Source organism: Poecilia formosa, unplaced genomic scaffold (genome assembly GCF_000485575.1).
Source record: "Poecilia formosa unplaced genomic scaffold, Poecilia_formosa-5.1.2 Scaffold455, whole genome shotgun sequence".
Classification (NCBI taxonomy): domain Eukaryota; kingdom Metazoa; phylum Chordata; class Actinopteri; order Cyprinodontiformes; family Poeciliidae; genus Poecilia; species Poecilia formosa.
In genome coordinates this window covers 1-14,832 of record NW_006800394.1, presented here as the reverse complement: position 1 = coordinate 14,832, position 14,832 = coordinate 1, and the positions used below count along the sequence as shown (strand labels likewise).

Here is a 14,832-nt window from a genome sequence, read left to right as displayed (position 1 = left end):
TCTGTTCATCCGTCCATCTGTTCATCCGTCCATCTGTTCATCCATCCATCTGTTCATCCATCCATCTGTTCATCCAGCCATCTGTTCATCCAGCCATCTGTTCATCCGACCATCTGTTCATCCAACCATCTGTTCATCCATCCATCTGTTCATCCATCCATCTGTTCATCCAGCCATCTGTTCATCCAGCCACCTGTTCATCCAGTCACCTGTTCATCCAGTCACCTGTTCATCCGACCATCTGTTCATCCAGCCATCTGTTCATCCAGCCATCTGTTCATCCATCCATCTGTTCATCCGACCATCTGTTCATCCAGCCACCTGTTCATCCGACCATCTGTTCATCCATCCATCTGTTCATCCGACCAGCTGTTCATCCAGTCACCTGTTCATCCAGCCACCTGTTCATCCGACCATCTGTTCATCCGTCCATCTGTTCATCCGACCATCTGTTCATCCATCCATCTTTTCATCCGACCATCTGTTCATCCATCCATCTGTTCATCCGACCATCTGTTCATCCGACCATCTGTTCATCCATCCATCTTTTCATCCGACCATCTGTTCATCCGACCATCTGTTCATCCAGCCATCTGTTCATCCGACCATCTGTTCATCCATCCATCTGTTCATCCGACCAGCTGTTCATCCAGTCACCTGTTCATCCAGTCACCTGTTCATCCATCCATCTTTTCATCCATCCATCTGTTCATCCATCCATCTGTTCATCCATCCATCTGTTCATCCAGCCACCTGTTCATCCATCCATCTGTTCATCCATCCATCTGTTCATCCGACCATCTGTTCATCCGACCATCTGTTCATCCGACCATCTGTTCATCCGTCCATCTCTTCATCCGTCCATCTGTTCATCCAGCCATCTGTTCATCCAGCCATCTGTTCATCCAGCCATCTGTTCATCCAGCCATCTGTTCATCCAGCCACCTGTTCATCCAGCCATCTGTTCATCCAGCCATCTGTTCATCCGTCCATCTGTTCATCCAGCCACCTGTTCATCCATCCATCTGTTCATCCAGCCACCTGTTCATCCATCCATCTGTTCATCCAGCCACCTGTTCATCCATCCATCTGTTCATCCATCCATCTGTTCATCCATCCATCTGTTCATCCAGCCACCTGTTCATCTAGCCATCTGTTCATCCGTCCATCTGTTCATCCGTCCATCTCTTCATCCATCCATCTGTTCATCCATCCATCTGTTCATCCGTCCATCTGTTCATCCGTCCATCTGTTCATCCATCCATCTGTTCATCCATCCATGGCCCAATAAACATCAAGGTGAAGAAACGGGTCAGAACCAGAGTTCCTCTCTGCTTCCCTCCATCCACATTAAATGTAAATGATCCCATGTAGAACCTTCTGGATCCGGTCGGAGCTGCTTGTTTTGATGCTGTGTGTCCAGGAGCTGCAGATGCAGCTTGACGACTCCCTGAGGAACTCCGAGGACCTGAAGGAGCAGCTGGCCGTGTCTGAGCGCAGGAACCAGCTGCTGCAGGCCGAGCTGGACGAGGTCCGCTCGGCCCTGGAGCAGACGGAGCGGAGCCGCCGGCTGGCCGAGCAGGAGCTGCTGGACGCCAGCGAGAGAGTCCAGCTGCTGCACGCCCAGGTTCACGGCACCTCAGACCTGGAGTTAAAGGGGCAGCGTCACCTAAAACCCACTTTTTAAACTTTCCATCACATTACTGACTCATCAGAAACAAACCTGGAGTTTTACTTTGATCCTTTCATGTTTGAGAAATGCTTTAATCTCCATGGCAACCATTCAGCTGTGCAAAACGTCTGTGTGGCCCTAGCCCCGCCTCCAGGATGCAGCTCCTCCCCTACGCAGCTCCTTCAGACTAGCCAGCAGCAATTAGCAAACAGCTGGTGTGACTGCTGAGCTGCTTCTGTTTGGTAAAAACGTTGTTAAAGGGTTAATAAAGGAGCCATGTTGGGACGAGCACCTGGAGGCGGAGCTTCAGAAAGAGCAGGAGTTTTTAAAGAGACAGAAGACACACAACTTCAAAATAATTTAAGTCATATTTGACGTATAGAAAACACGTTACTGCCCCTTTAAGTCAGTAATCCTGTAATACTGATGAAAAATGACTAGGTGCAGTGGCAAATTTTTAAACCTATTTCATCAATATTAAGAAATGATTTACATGAAACAGGTTCCTATATCATGCTGAGAAGATATTTACACTAGAAAATAGACTAAAAATACTTGGTGAGATTTTGTTTTTGCAGTGCGCTGGTGAACAACTGATCATCCCGTTCGTTTTTCCATCGCGTCATGATTTAAAAACGCTTCCCTACTGCTTCTTGTGCATTTAGGAGTTGAAACTGGTTAGATTTCTGCGTCTGATCTGAGGCGTTTATGCGACCCTGCAGAACACCAGCCTGCTGAACGGCCGGAAGAAGCTGGAGGCCGACCTGTCCACGATTCAGGCCGAGATGGACGACGGCGTCCAGGCCGCCAGGAACGCCGAAGAGAGAGCCAAGAAGGCCGTCACCGACGTAAGCTGGCTGCCGTTTGGTTCGTCCTGTTGGCACCAGCCGCCATTTTGCTGTTTCACTTTGTTTTTCAGGCGGCCATGATGGCGGAGGAGCTGAAGAAAGAGCAGGACACCAGCAGCCACCTGGAGAGGATGAAGAAGAACCTGGAGGCCACGGTGAAGGACCTGCAGCAGCGCCTCGATGAGGCCGAGAGCCTGGCCATGAAAGGAGGGAAGAAGCAACTCCAGAAGCTGGAAGCAAGGGTAAAATATGGGAAATGTCTGATAAAATATAAGAAATGTCTGATAAAATATGAGAAATATCTTATAAAATATGAGAAATGTCTTATAAAATATGGGAAATGTCTGATAAAATATAAGAAATGTCTGATAAAATATGAGAAATATCTTATAAAATATGAGAAATGTCTGATAAAATATAAGAAATGTCTTATAAAATATGGGAAATGTCTGATAATTGAGCTGAGATTTCAGACGTGAGGCCCAGAGGAGGTGCTAAAATATGAGAAATGTCTTATAAAATATGGGAAATGTCTGATAATTGAGCTGAGATTTCAGACGTGAGGCCCAGAGGAGGTGCCAGAATCTGTCCAAAAGGAGGAGCAGCTCTACTTTAACATATTTTTACTCAAGTAAAAGTAAAAAGCAGCTGTCCAATAAATCACATAATAGAAAGAAAGTTTTTGGTATAAAGATTATAGACGGAACAAAACAGGAAGTTACGTGGACATTTTGGTATTTTATAGATAAAACTAATTAATTCAGATAATATGATTACAAAACATTAAAATCAGAAACATTTTTCCAAATCAGTTACTTTCGATGTAAAACTTGTGAAACGTTAACAAAAGCTGTAAAACAATCTAGTTTTAAATTCAGTGAAGTTACAGCAGGCGGAGAATCCAGACATTTTCCTCAAAAGTAAAATGTTCAGCGAAGTGGAAATACCCCAAAAGTTACTGGAGTAAAAGTAACTGTGCTGGTTGTTGGTCTCGTTCTCCAGGTGAGGGAGCTGGAGAACGAGCTGGAAGCAGAGCAGCGACACGGATCCGATTCCATCAAGGCGCTTCGCAAGCTGGAGCGCAGGATCAAGGAGCTCACATACCAGGTGAGAAGAACCTGTAGTTTTTATTTTACAGCTGTGACCATCTGTAACTTCCTGTGTGCAATAAAACCCAGTCTGAGGAGGACAGGAAGAACGTGACGAGGCTGCAGGAGCTGGTGGGCAAACTGCAGCTGAAGGTCAAAGCCTACAAGCGGCAGGCTGAGGAGGCGGTGAGTCGCCTCCCTCCATCATCTGCCAGGTGGCGGCCGCTCGGCAGGTCACATTTATTTGATTTACTTTGTTTTACAGGAAGAGCAAGCCAGCAGCCATCTGAGCAAACTGAGGAAGGTTCAGCATGAGCTGGAGGAGGCTGGAGAGCGGGCAGACATCGCCGAGTCTCAGATCAATAAAATGAAAGCAAAGAGTCGCGACTTGGCCAAGGTGAGGCGCTCAGACGTGCAGCAGATATTAAAACTTATGAACATGTGCAAAATTCACTTACTGGAGGTTTTTTGCTAATATTTCAGCCAAAAGACAGCGGCGAGTAGTCATCACTGGTTGCCACGACGACAGCAAAACCTGAGTTAGTTTGCAACATACTCTTAACCAAAGCTGCTTCGCTTTAAATTAAAGTCAGTTTGTGCAACATTTCATCTCATGATGAAATTTTAATACTTCAGACTTTAGAATAAGTGGATTATTTTCTTCACGCTGCTGCAGAGGTTTTCTACCACCAGAGGGCGACAGCACCGCGGTTTTTACACATCCTGACTTAAATAAGAAGCGGAGCAGCGACCTGCAGGAAGTGACTGTGTGTTATAGCTGTTGTATGTTGCTTTAAATGTAATAAACATGTACAAATTAAATGTTCTTTTTCATTCTATATTAGGCTCCCGACCCCATTAGGGACCAGGGTGTACAGAAAATGGATGGATTCTGTATTAGGCCACAGAAAAAGCTTTGATGGAAAAGATTAAGTTGTTTAACAAGTTGCATTTGTCCTGCAGAGATATCTGTAAAAGTTCATAGAAAACTTTTGTGTTAATACATTAAAATTAACTCATACATTTTTGCAGTAATAAAAGTATTTAGTCCAACAGGATGCCAGGATTTGGAGGTAGATTGTAGATCGATACGGTTTATTACTTTTTATGACTGATTTTCCAGATGTTTTATCCATTTAAAAAAAACTAAGGTTTACAGTTTTATAGCTCTAAAATAATTTTTTAATCTGTTTATGTTCATAAATGCATCATAAATTTACATTTTAACCCATCAGACAAGTTTTTTATGCAAGTTTATTGTACATCAGATTTAGACAAAAAATGAAGCAATAATAAAAAAACAAATTAAAAAAGGCAAAAACTGATAATATGAATGTTTCTGTAAATATTTTTGAAAAGCAGCTGTCTGAAATTTAAAACATGAACTTTGACACAGGTTGCCATGGTGATTCCCACCTTTTCAGGGACCCGGTAACCGAGTTTTTGACAGTCGAAGCTAAAATGCGACATTCTGAGCCAAAATCCACAAAACCTTGGAAACTAATTCTGTAAAAACCAAAACCAGGATCAAACTGAAAAGTCAACCAAGCAAAGTCAGAATTTCTCAGTCCAATAAAAACTCACTCAGCTGGAAATGTGCATATTTTTTCTAACTTTGCTGAAATCACTACAGGAACCCAAACGATCCAGTCCTGACTGATGGAAACGTTGGATTAATGAGCCCTGCAGCCTGAACTGGAGGCCTAATTTCAAAAATCACATCATTAACTCATTTATAATTTTAAGAAGTTTTTTTAGAATCACTGAAAAAGACTCAAGATTTGACATAAATAAGCTTTAAAGCACTTACTGTAAACTTAAACACAATGGATTCTCAAAGCTTCCTTCAGTTTTGACTGTAATCTGTTTCCCAACCTGTAGGTGGAGCCAAACCTGATCATCCATCTGTAAACAGGAAGTACTGCTAGTGTTTTGAGTCTTCACCCCCCATGACACAAACAGGAAACCTGAACTGAATGACATCATTTAATTGGCTGACAAGAAATCCTGATATAAAAACAGCAAATGAGTAAAAAGACAAAGTAAAGATATAAGACAGCAGCAGTGAGACGCCTGAGGTCTGTCAGTTCGTGCTGGGCCTTAAGCCCCGCCCCTCATCACTTCTGTTTCTGGTACTTCCTCATGTGAGCTGCGATGGCGCCGCTGATCTCCGCGCTGCGCTTGTTCTGCCCAAAGTAATCGACGAACTCTCCGTCGGGTCCCACCAGGTACATGATGATGGTGTGGTCCACCTGCGGGCGACAGCAGCCAGTGAGACGCTCGGCCTGAACGCTGGCGTCGGAGCGCGGCGCGGCGGACTCACGATGTAGTCGTTGTCCTCGTCCTTCGGCCCCTGGCTGTAGTAGACGCGGTACGCTCTGGACACCTGCTCCACCTGAGCCACCGACCCCGTCAGCCCAATCAGCTTCGGGGAAAACTCTGCAGCAGCCAGGAAATGCTAAATTAACTTCATTCATTTAATTTTTGAGGATTTAATTTTTGGAAAATCTAGATTTTTTTTCCTGGTAATGTTCTTGTTTCACCTGCATGTTTTACTTGGATTTAATTCAGGTCGACTCTAGGCCAGACTATAGTTAAATATTCATAATATTATAAAATCATTATGTTACCAGGGTACAATCTGGTGACATCATGACAATCGGGATCACAGATTGCTTCAAGTCATGAGATCTCTAGATTATCTTCTGACTAATCTAGAGCTAATCCACAGTATTTACTAGGAAATACTGTGGATTTTGTGTCAACATAAAAAGTGATTAGAAATCCTGAACCTGCAGCTCAGGACTGAAAAGGCAGACAGAAAAAACAAACAGAATCTGATCATGAATCACTGATGACTACGGACGATTTGTGCTCTGGCACCTTTCACATACGCAGCCATGGCCTCTGCAGTGTCTCTGTCTGGATCTATGGTGATCAGGATGGGTGTCAGGTTTGGAAGAGACTTGATTCTGTCTGCAGGAACACAAACAGGAAGTCTATCAACGCCGCAAACCTCAGCCTGTAGTTCTGTTTAAAGACTCAATCGATCACCTATCTCATCCACCACCTCGATCATCTTCTCGATCTCGTCGGGGCAGATGTCTGGGCAGTGCGTGAAGCCGAAGTAAATCAGGATCCACCGGCCCAGGAAGTCCTCGCTCCTGGACGGTTTGTTGTTGTGATCGATGAGGGAGAACGGGCCGCCCAGCGCCGGCCGGCCCAGAGACTTGTTCCGCTCCTTCTCAATCACTGACGGGCAAAACCACAAGACTTTTACCAACATAATCCAAACCATTTCCTTCTGAATTGGCAGGAGAAAATCAGGGAATCAAAGTTTTTAGTACCACTTCATGCATGGAGCTACTCACACTCCTCTTTTTCCTTCTTGAAATATTTCATCCCTCCCAGCAGAGCTCCTCCGATAGCAAACGTCACCGCTAAGGATTTCCACGTCACAGGCTGAAATGTTCAGATGGAAAACATGAACCAAGACATCAGCTCACTGATGAATAAGCTTCACATCATAGGAATAAAAATCACCAAGACAACGCTAAAATCTCCCAAAACTCCACAGAAAACCTGAGATTTCAGGTCATATTTCCAAATATTTATCAAAAAAACAATAATAATAACACACCCACTGAAAGACATGGTGGTGGAAGCATCATGCTGCGGGCTTGCTTTTTGTTACCCTAAAATTTGGATTTTTGTAATTATCTTCAATTGGTGACTGTTTTGTCACTTTTATGACTATTTTTTTCATGTAAACCACTTCGAACTGACTTGCTGCTTACATATAGCACAAAGATGGAAACAAAGTTTGTTTTTATTTTTTAGTTGGACTATTCCACATTAAAAGATTTACCCCTGACTTCTTGGACTTGTCGCCTGAAGAGGGCATTGAGGAAAACGGTCTTGAGCTGTGAAGCTTCAGCCATTGTGTTCCTCTGAAGGTGCGCCACCTGCTGGCGTTCACCTGAAAGAAACAGGTGAAATATGGCAAACCGTTAGAAGTTTTTATAAATCACCACATCCAGTTTTTCGTGGAAAGCAATTTTTACAAACACAATTATAGGTTAACGTACAAAATGACACCACCGAATTTTCAGGAGGAGTACACAGATAAAGTTGCACTTACAATAATGTCTACATTTTGATTTAAATGTATGTAAAATGGAAATCGGCGCTAATTTGCCTGTTTTCTTCTATGGAGTTCGGTGGAAGCTCCAAGCTTTGACCTACCAGGTAGCAGAGCTCTGTCCGCGCTGACAGCGAGTGTTTCCGCCCGGCTTCCCTTCCAATTAAACTGTGAGCGAGTCTGACGGCTCGGTTCTGGAGGGCTTTACTCTGAACCAGCCAGCAGCCGAGGTTCTGAAACAGAGCGCTCATGTTGGCTTTAACCTTTACGGAACCGCTGTTGTTAAACACCCGGAAGTTACATGGAGAAACACCTGATTAAGAATGGCTGTTCTGGGGTCAGTGCGAGGTCAAGGTTAGAACTTTAAGATCTGAGCAAACTGATCTGGGATAAGGCGTTCCAGACACGTCTTCTTCTCCTTGTTTAACGGACGAGGTTTCGGCGCACGACCGCCACCACATGGAGAGGGGCGTAAATGCGGATATAAACGGCTACTTAAATAAAACGCATAATTCGACAAAAAGAATATTTTTTTTATTGACTGATTAATTTAATATTCTTTAGTCTTCACTTTTAAGCCTGGGAGCTCTTTGCTGCTACCCAGAGTATAAAGAAAATAGTGCAGATGGGAAAAAATAGATGTATACAGGTTTGTTATTTACACCTTTTGGAAAAAAAACATCCGACAAAAGTTACCTTGAGATAAACATAATTTTTGTGTGTCACAAATAAATGAAACATTTGACCGCTCTAATGTATATACTAATCTACAAAAATCAGTACTTCTTTGGCAAAGGTTATCTCCATTAAACAAAGAAAAGGATGTTATAGCAGGTGGAGCTGCTTTAAATGGCAGTTTTACAGTGAGACGGCCAGTCTGACCGCAGCTCCTTATTGATGTGGTAGTAAAGCCAAGCCACAATGGGGAAAACTGTGATGGCCACAGCTGTGGAGACGCGCAGCTTCCCGACTGGAGCTCTGAGGAAAAAGACAGCAGAGTCTAAATCCATCAGAAACTCAAATTAAACTTGTGTTGAAGAGCAAATTACCTTCCAGAGCGACGACACAAAAGAAGCCAAACAGCCGTCAACGTAAGACCGGAAAATTCTCTATAGAGGGAATTTGGAAAGCAAAAGGACATTATTAATAGACTTTATCCCATTATTTCTGTCTTTAATTGGCCAAAAGCCTTAGCAGATATTTATATTTTTACCAACTATATGATAAGCTGTTATGCTTATTACTACCAGACTTTTTCCTTCAACTTAACTTTCCATTTCTATGCTGGGACACAGGACTCTGAACAGATTTTGTGCTCTTAAACCAAACTTACTTTGGATTATGTCACAGCTTTTTTTATTATTATTTTTTTTAACCTTTATACTCTACAGCAGGGGTCACCAACTCCAGTCCTCCAGGGCCACCATCCTGTAACGTTTAGATGCGTCTCTGCTCAAACACACCTGGATCAAATAAACTGCTTGTTTCCAGCCTATTGCAGAGAGGAATGAATGCTGGTGAGGGAATTCAGACATTTTGGAGCAGAGGTGAATCTAAAAGTTGCAGGATGGTGGCCCTGGAGGACTGGAGTTGGTGACCCCTGATTTAGAGGCACGTCTTTATTTTCCTTTTGACTGGAGCCTCAGCACACCTGCCCTCCTCCTGCTGGAAGATCTGCGTCACTCGCTCCGCGTAAAGTTTCCATCCTAACATGAAGATAGCTGCGCTGGAGATCATCAGGTGGAGATCAGCAACGCGCCTCCAGGGCAAAGTTTCTGGAGTTAAAAACCACAAACAAAACGCATAGAAAAGCCAGCTGTGATGTTACCATGTCTCCCACGAGATGGCGCTGTTAGAACTAATACATGATCTGTAACGGTGCAAAGACCAATGACTTCTCTTCAAAAGTGCAAAACAGGAAAGAGGATGTAGTTTCTGTGCAATCTGTGAGACTCTCCTGCCTACCTGTGACATGAGGTCTGAAGCCAATAAAAACACAGAGGACAGCAGGAACTGCATAACCCACCTGGAACAGAAACACGTCAAGTACAACCAGCAACCCGGGGGAAAAACTGCAAAGCCGCTAAACCTACCACCCATAAACCTGCGTCTGGATCATTGATCTGAAACAAGATCAACACATGGCACTGTTACCATTAAAAGAGCTAAACCAGAGTAAACACTCATTTATCAAGCGCTAACCTGCACATAGGAAGCCAGAGTAAAGAACACAGACATTAAAATGTTACTTAATCGCCAAACTACAGAAAGCCATGAGATTTTCTCACAAACTTCTCCCATCGTTGTTTTGAATCGTCTTTTCTCCTCCTCCCCGCCCGGGCCTCCGGGACGTACAGTCGCTAGTCAGCAGACGCACGTACCGTCGCTGCACTGACGAGGGTACGTTCGATATTCACTTCTTCAGCTGAAAGATGCGGGGTGGAGAACGCCTTATAGTTGTACAAACGATTTAACGAGTGACTTTTTTTGTTAGATTAATAGAAAAAAATATTAAAATGATAATGATCTAGGTATTTGACACAAATTCCTCCAACCGAGGGATGTTTGACTAAATAAACCTCATTCTCCTCTTTTAAAGACGTTGCGGAAATACGTCATCATGTCTTTTGCTGTGAAAATAAAATCCAATCGCAATTAAAAAGTCAAAATTGGTAACCGAAAGTAAAAAAAGGATAAAATAACTGATAACATGCAGTAATATACTTTTTAAATGTTCTTTATTGTCAAATCACATCAAAGCCTGTTTGTCAAGCAAGTCTGAAACTATTTCCCACTGAGAAAATGAAACGTAATGTAAATTCAATAAAATACAGCAAAAATATTGCTATAGTAAAGGAAATAAAGCAATTAAAGTTTACATGGAAACATAACCTGTTATTGGAAACAAGTAATGAACTGCTAGCAAAATAAAGGAACAGATAAATAAAAAGAATATCAGAAAAAACATTAAAATTCAATTCGAAAACAAACAAATAGCTTAGAAATAAATGTAAAAGATTATTTGAAGTTGGAAGCTGGATAAACCGTTTTCAGTACTAATTTTGTTATACATGACTGGTTTTGGAGTTTCATGTGAAATAAATTATTTGGAAAAGTGTTTCTGCTGCCTGAGTTTAATATTTAGTAATGATGCTAATTATTTATGTTATTTTTTATTATTATTTTAGGATCTAAAATACATTTCCTTACAAGTTTATGTTTTTCATTACATTATTTTAAAATGCAAAATAAGATAATCAGTTACTCAGTACTAAGGTACCTTTATTGCCAAATACCTTTTAATTTTACTTGAGTAAAAATGAAGTAGTTTTACTGCATCTGGTCACGTGGTGCATAGACCCTGGTCATGATGCACTTGGGCCGGGTCACCAACTCCAGTCCTGGACGGCTGCATCCTGCAGGTTTTAGTTCTCTCCCTGGTGGAAGCGACGACCTTTCCAGCATGTTAGTTTTCTTCTTAGGCCTTCTAACGAGCCATCATTGGATCCAGGTGTGTTAAACCATGGAGAGGACTAAAAAATGCAGGATGCAGGTGGTCTACCAGGTGGGCCTGGTATTGTGTTTTATTTTGAAAGAGCTGCTACAAAACATCCGGTCCCTCCTCGGCTAACAGCTGCTGCCTTGCTGCGGTTTGTGGGTGTTGAAATGTCAGCTGATTGTTAGCCCGTCCAGCTAGCTTAGCTTAGCTGGGTGTTTGTTTTTGTCACTAGACAGCCTGCCTCTCACGCAGCCCCCCGAGCCTTAACGCGTATTTAGTCATTTCACGGACTTATTCTCTTTTTCATTCGTCGTCTGCTTCGTTTCGCGGGGCTCAGCCGCCGTCAGTGCTGCTGTAATTTTCACAGCAGCAGGGAGGAAAAGGGAGTGAAGTTGCTGTCCGAGTCTCTCTGCATTGCAGCCCCTGGCGCTGCTGATGGAATTCAAACACACAACAATGGCGACTCCTGGTTCAAACAGTTCAACGACGAGCAGCAGCAGCAACGCGGGATCCGTCACGCACCACTACCAGCAGCCGCAGCAGTCCCAGTCCCAGCACACCGCAACGATGAGCAGCATGCAGGGTAAGCGGGGAGGCTCCCGCTCCGCTGCCGTGAAGGTTAACGCTAGCACGGCTAACCCGGGGAGGCTACTCCCTACACTGACGGATATGTCACATTTTCACAATGAGTTAGCAGCTTTTTAATTGCATAACTGACTGAGATGGGAGCAAAGCTTCAGATCATCTGGGTTTTACTGAGTGGCTCTCAGTTGTTCAGGATGGGTTTGGTTCAGGCGCTTGGTTTTAGACTCTTACTTACAAAATCCCATTTTTTATTTACCGTTTCTCTCAATTAATATTCATTGGATTTGGCTGAATGAGATCAGAATAATCTGAACTATAATTGGTCTTTGTTTTCATCACCGCGTACAGATCAGTTTGATTTGACTCTGCGGAACAGGGTTGAATTGGACCAAGTACAAAAATGAAAATAACTGAGTTTAGTTCTGAACTGCATCCAACCTGAGTGAGTTAAACTGGAAGCTAACTGGGATTGTGTGTGAACGGAATTGGAATTAAAGTGGATTTAATCTGTGTAGAATCAAATCTTTTCTGGATTAGTGTGGATTGTAGTAATTTATAATAAATTTAGGTGAATTAAGCTGTATGAAGCTGGACTTTGACTATAAGACAGTGGAGGATTAGTCTGTTTAAAACTAAAGTCAAATTTATTTGCACTGCAAATGGGAATCTATGTTAAAGCCTTTATGTTCATACCTGATTGACTTTAAGTTGAATTGAATCAAATGAATGTTTTTGGAACTTGATGTGATCCAGATGGACTGGAGTGACCTGATTTGAACTGAACTGCATATATTTTATCTAAATTGTGTTGAATTGAATCCAGTTTTTAAGTAGATTGAAAACTGATTATAAACTGAATCAATTTATTGCTGGATTGAATTGGAACCAGATTATTTTAATTAATGATTTTACTTTCATTTAAATCTGTTTTGTTCAGTTTAGCTGGATTTTCCTTTCTTGAACTGAATTGTATTCTAATGGAAGTAAATGGATTGAATTGGATTCGATTCGTCTGTTGCTGACTTCACTTTGATAAACTGAACTGAAACGTGTTCATTTATAAAACCACCTGATTATGCTCCATTCACTTTATTCATGTTTCTCCATTTTAAATAAATATTCTTAATTATGAATGAGTCCCAGCCAGTTCAGCTGCCTCAGTCGTATAAAATCCGGTTTAATCTGTTCGTAATCAAACAGATTTACTCCACTGAGACTGAATGAATCTGAAGTTCAGCATTATAATTTCATCTGAATTTTATTTTCCAACCCAGTAAAGTTGAGTTTTTAATATTTCCCAGTGGATTTGAAACTGGAGCCGCTTTTTGTTTGAGTCCAGATTAAATCGGATTCTGCTAACTCTGCCACGGTTCTGTTTTCTGTCCGTTTTAACTTTCAGAGTCCAACACCTGCTGGAGATGTCAGAGTGAAACAGGTACACACACACTGCTGCCACTCACCTGCTTCAAAATGATGTGAAAAACTTTCTCTATTTTTTAGAATGTGCTTTTTGATGACTGCAGCTAAGCATTAATAAAATCTTCATTAGCTGTGATTTATGTAGCTGAATTCTCTGAATGATGTCAGTCCTGATGTGTCGACTCGGTTTATTTTTCTCTGACTGTTTTGTTTCTTGATGCTGCTTCATTTTTGCTTCCTAACTCCTGATGTGATGCTGACCGATGGTGAGCTGTCCGGAGAAAATAAAACACATTTTTCCACCTGAAAAGCTTCTTCCTTCTCTTTTGATCCTTTTTGTTTTGTTTTACCTGCTGCTCATGTCTTCCTCTCATTTACCTCCATTTCATCGCGGTCCACTGTCTGCAGCAGACTTGCAGGTGCATGCTAATGCATTTCCTTTCATCAAATGCATTCTGTCTGCAAAAAGATCCTCCAGAAGCTCTAAAAACGCTGCAGAGCGACGCAGAAAATATGTTTTAAACCTGAGCCGTAAAACCAAAGAGGCAAATTTAAGCAACAGACTCGGATGTCTAACTGACAAAGCAGTCTCCTGGGGATTGTTAAAAAGAATAAAAGCTTTCTTTTCACCTCCAGGGTTTCAGATAAACCTGTCTGGAGCTCACCCAAGTAAGCCAAACCTCTTTTGCTTCAGCACCAACAGCACTCATCTTTCTTTCCGCCTGACTCTTTGGTATGGAGGGAGTCTGTCCTGCTGTTCTCCACTAATCCCAGCCTAATCACCCCGCTGGTCCTCGTAGGCCTGCGCCACCAGCAGCTGGGCTCCACAGACTTTACTGACTTTAGCAGATAGCTGCAGCATGCAGAGAAACGGCAGCTCTGCTCTGAATGGCCTGAGCCAGCATTCAGGTGTGGCTCCCAGCAGATCTCTGGCTGCTCCTCACTGATGGAGGCCTCCGCCAGCTCCACTCTTTCAAACTCTAACTCTGTGGTTTCCAGTGTGCAACTAACAAGCAACACAAGTGTTTGCTTGTCCTGTTTTGTTTCTGGTGCTTGGGGTGTGGGTCCACTCCAGCTATCCTCACTGAAGTTGTCGTTTCGAGCCGTTTGGCCTATTCCTGCACACATTCCTGTGGTGTTTGGGTGGTGCAAACATTCGATTCAAGGTGAAATCAAAGCAGCTAATCTTGCATGTTTCCATCATAATGTTTTTATGTTTAGCTCTTTCTTGTTTACCTTTCCACTTTGTTTGCATTCAGGGTGGAGTTCAGCATGCTGTGCTGTGTTTTTGTTACAAAGAGTCGGGGTGTAGATGAAGTGATGGAAAACAGCCCGTTTCTAAATATCCTTTTTAAAAATCAGAAGATTAGAAAGCAGAGCAGTCCTGCAGCAGATGCTAGTTCTGAAATGTTCACTCATTCACTGATTCTTGTTTAAGTGCTACATGCTAAGTAAATACGGTTTAGTGCTGTGAAAAAGGATTCGCTTCTCTTTTTTTATTTATTTTGGAGACTTTTAAAGTTTCAGATCATCAAACAAGATCTACAAGTAATTAATATTATGATTTTTTTAAAAATGTA

General features: G+C 42.4%; 3 protein-coding genes across 3 annotated transcripts in view; 1 reads left to right on the top strand and 2 right to left on the bottom strand.

Annotated features, from left to right (window-relative positions):
* LOC103155918 (myosin-3-like) overlaps window positions 1–4,430 on the top strand; it is a 30,127-nt gene extending 25,697 nt beyond the window's left edge. The window contains exons 31-37 of the mRNA XM_016663902.1: window positions 1,424–1,627; window positions 2,395–2,520; window positions 2,592–2,762; window positions 3,523–3,627; window positions 3,699–3,794; window positions 3,874–4,005; window positions 4,092–4,430. Of these exons, the coding sequence (XP_016519388.1) occupies window positions 1,424–1,627; window positions 2,395–2,520; window positions 2,592–2,762; window positions 3,523–3,627; window positions 3,699–3,794; window positions 3,874–4,005; window positions 4,092–4,112 (855 nt within the window). The 3' untranslated portion in view covers window positions 4,113–4,430. The remainder of the gene's footprint in view (window positions 1–1,423; window positions 1,628–2,394; window positions 2,521–2,591; window positions 2,763–3,522; window positions 3,628–3,698; window positions 3,795–3,873; window positions 4,006–4,091) is intronic.
* Window positions 4,431–4,844: 414 nt separating this feature from the next.
* On the bottom strand, window positions 4,845–8,168 carry sco1 (synthesis of cytochrome C oxidase 1). Its single transcript, XM_007577783.2, has 7 exons — window positions 7,854–8,168; window positions 7,477–7,587; window positions 6,980–7,070; window positions 6,663–6,860; window positions 6,492–6,584; window positions 5,932–6,047; window positions 4,845–5,860 (listed from the first exon to the last, which is right to left on the bottom strand). The coding sequence occupies exons 1-7, from the start codon at window positions 7,998–8,000 to the stop codon at window positions 5,726–5,728; spliced, it is 891 nt and encodes a 296-aa protein (XP_007577845.1). The 5' UTR covers window positions 8,001–8,168; the 3' UTR covers window positions 4,845–5,725.
* Window positions 8,169–8,264: 96 nt separating this feature from the next.
* Window positions 8,265–10,317, bottom strand: tmem220 (transmembrane protein 220). The gene is made up of 6 exons (XM_007577782.2): window positions 9,952–10,317; window positions 9,843–9,872; window positions 9,715–9,775; window positions 9,401–9,524; window positions 8,799–8,858; window positions 8,265–8,727 (listed from the first exon to the last, which is right to left on the bottom strand). Exons 1-6 carry the CDS (start codon window positions 10,048–10,050, stop codon window positions 8,595–8,597), a joined length of 507 nt encoding a protein of 168 aa, XP_007577844.1. The 5' UTR covers window positions 10,051–10,317; the 3' UTR covers window positions 8,265–8,594.
* Between the last annotated feature and the right edge of the window lie 4,515 nt (window positions 10,318–14,832).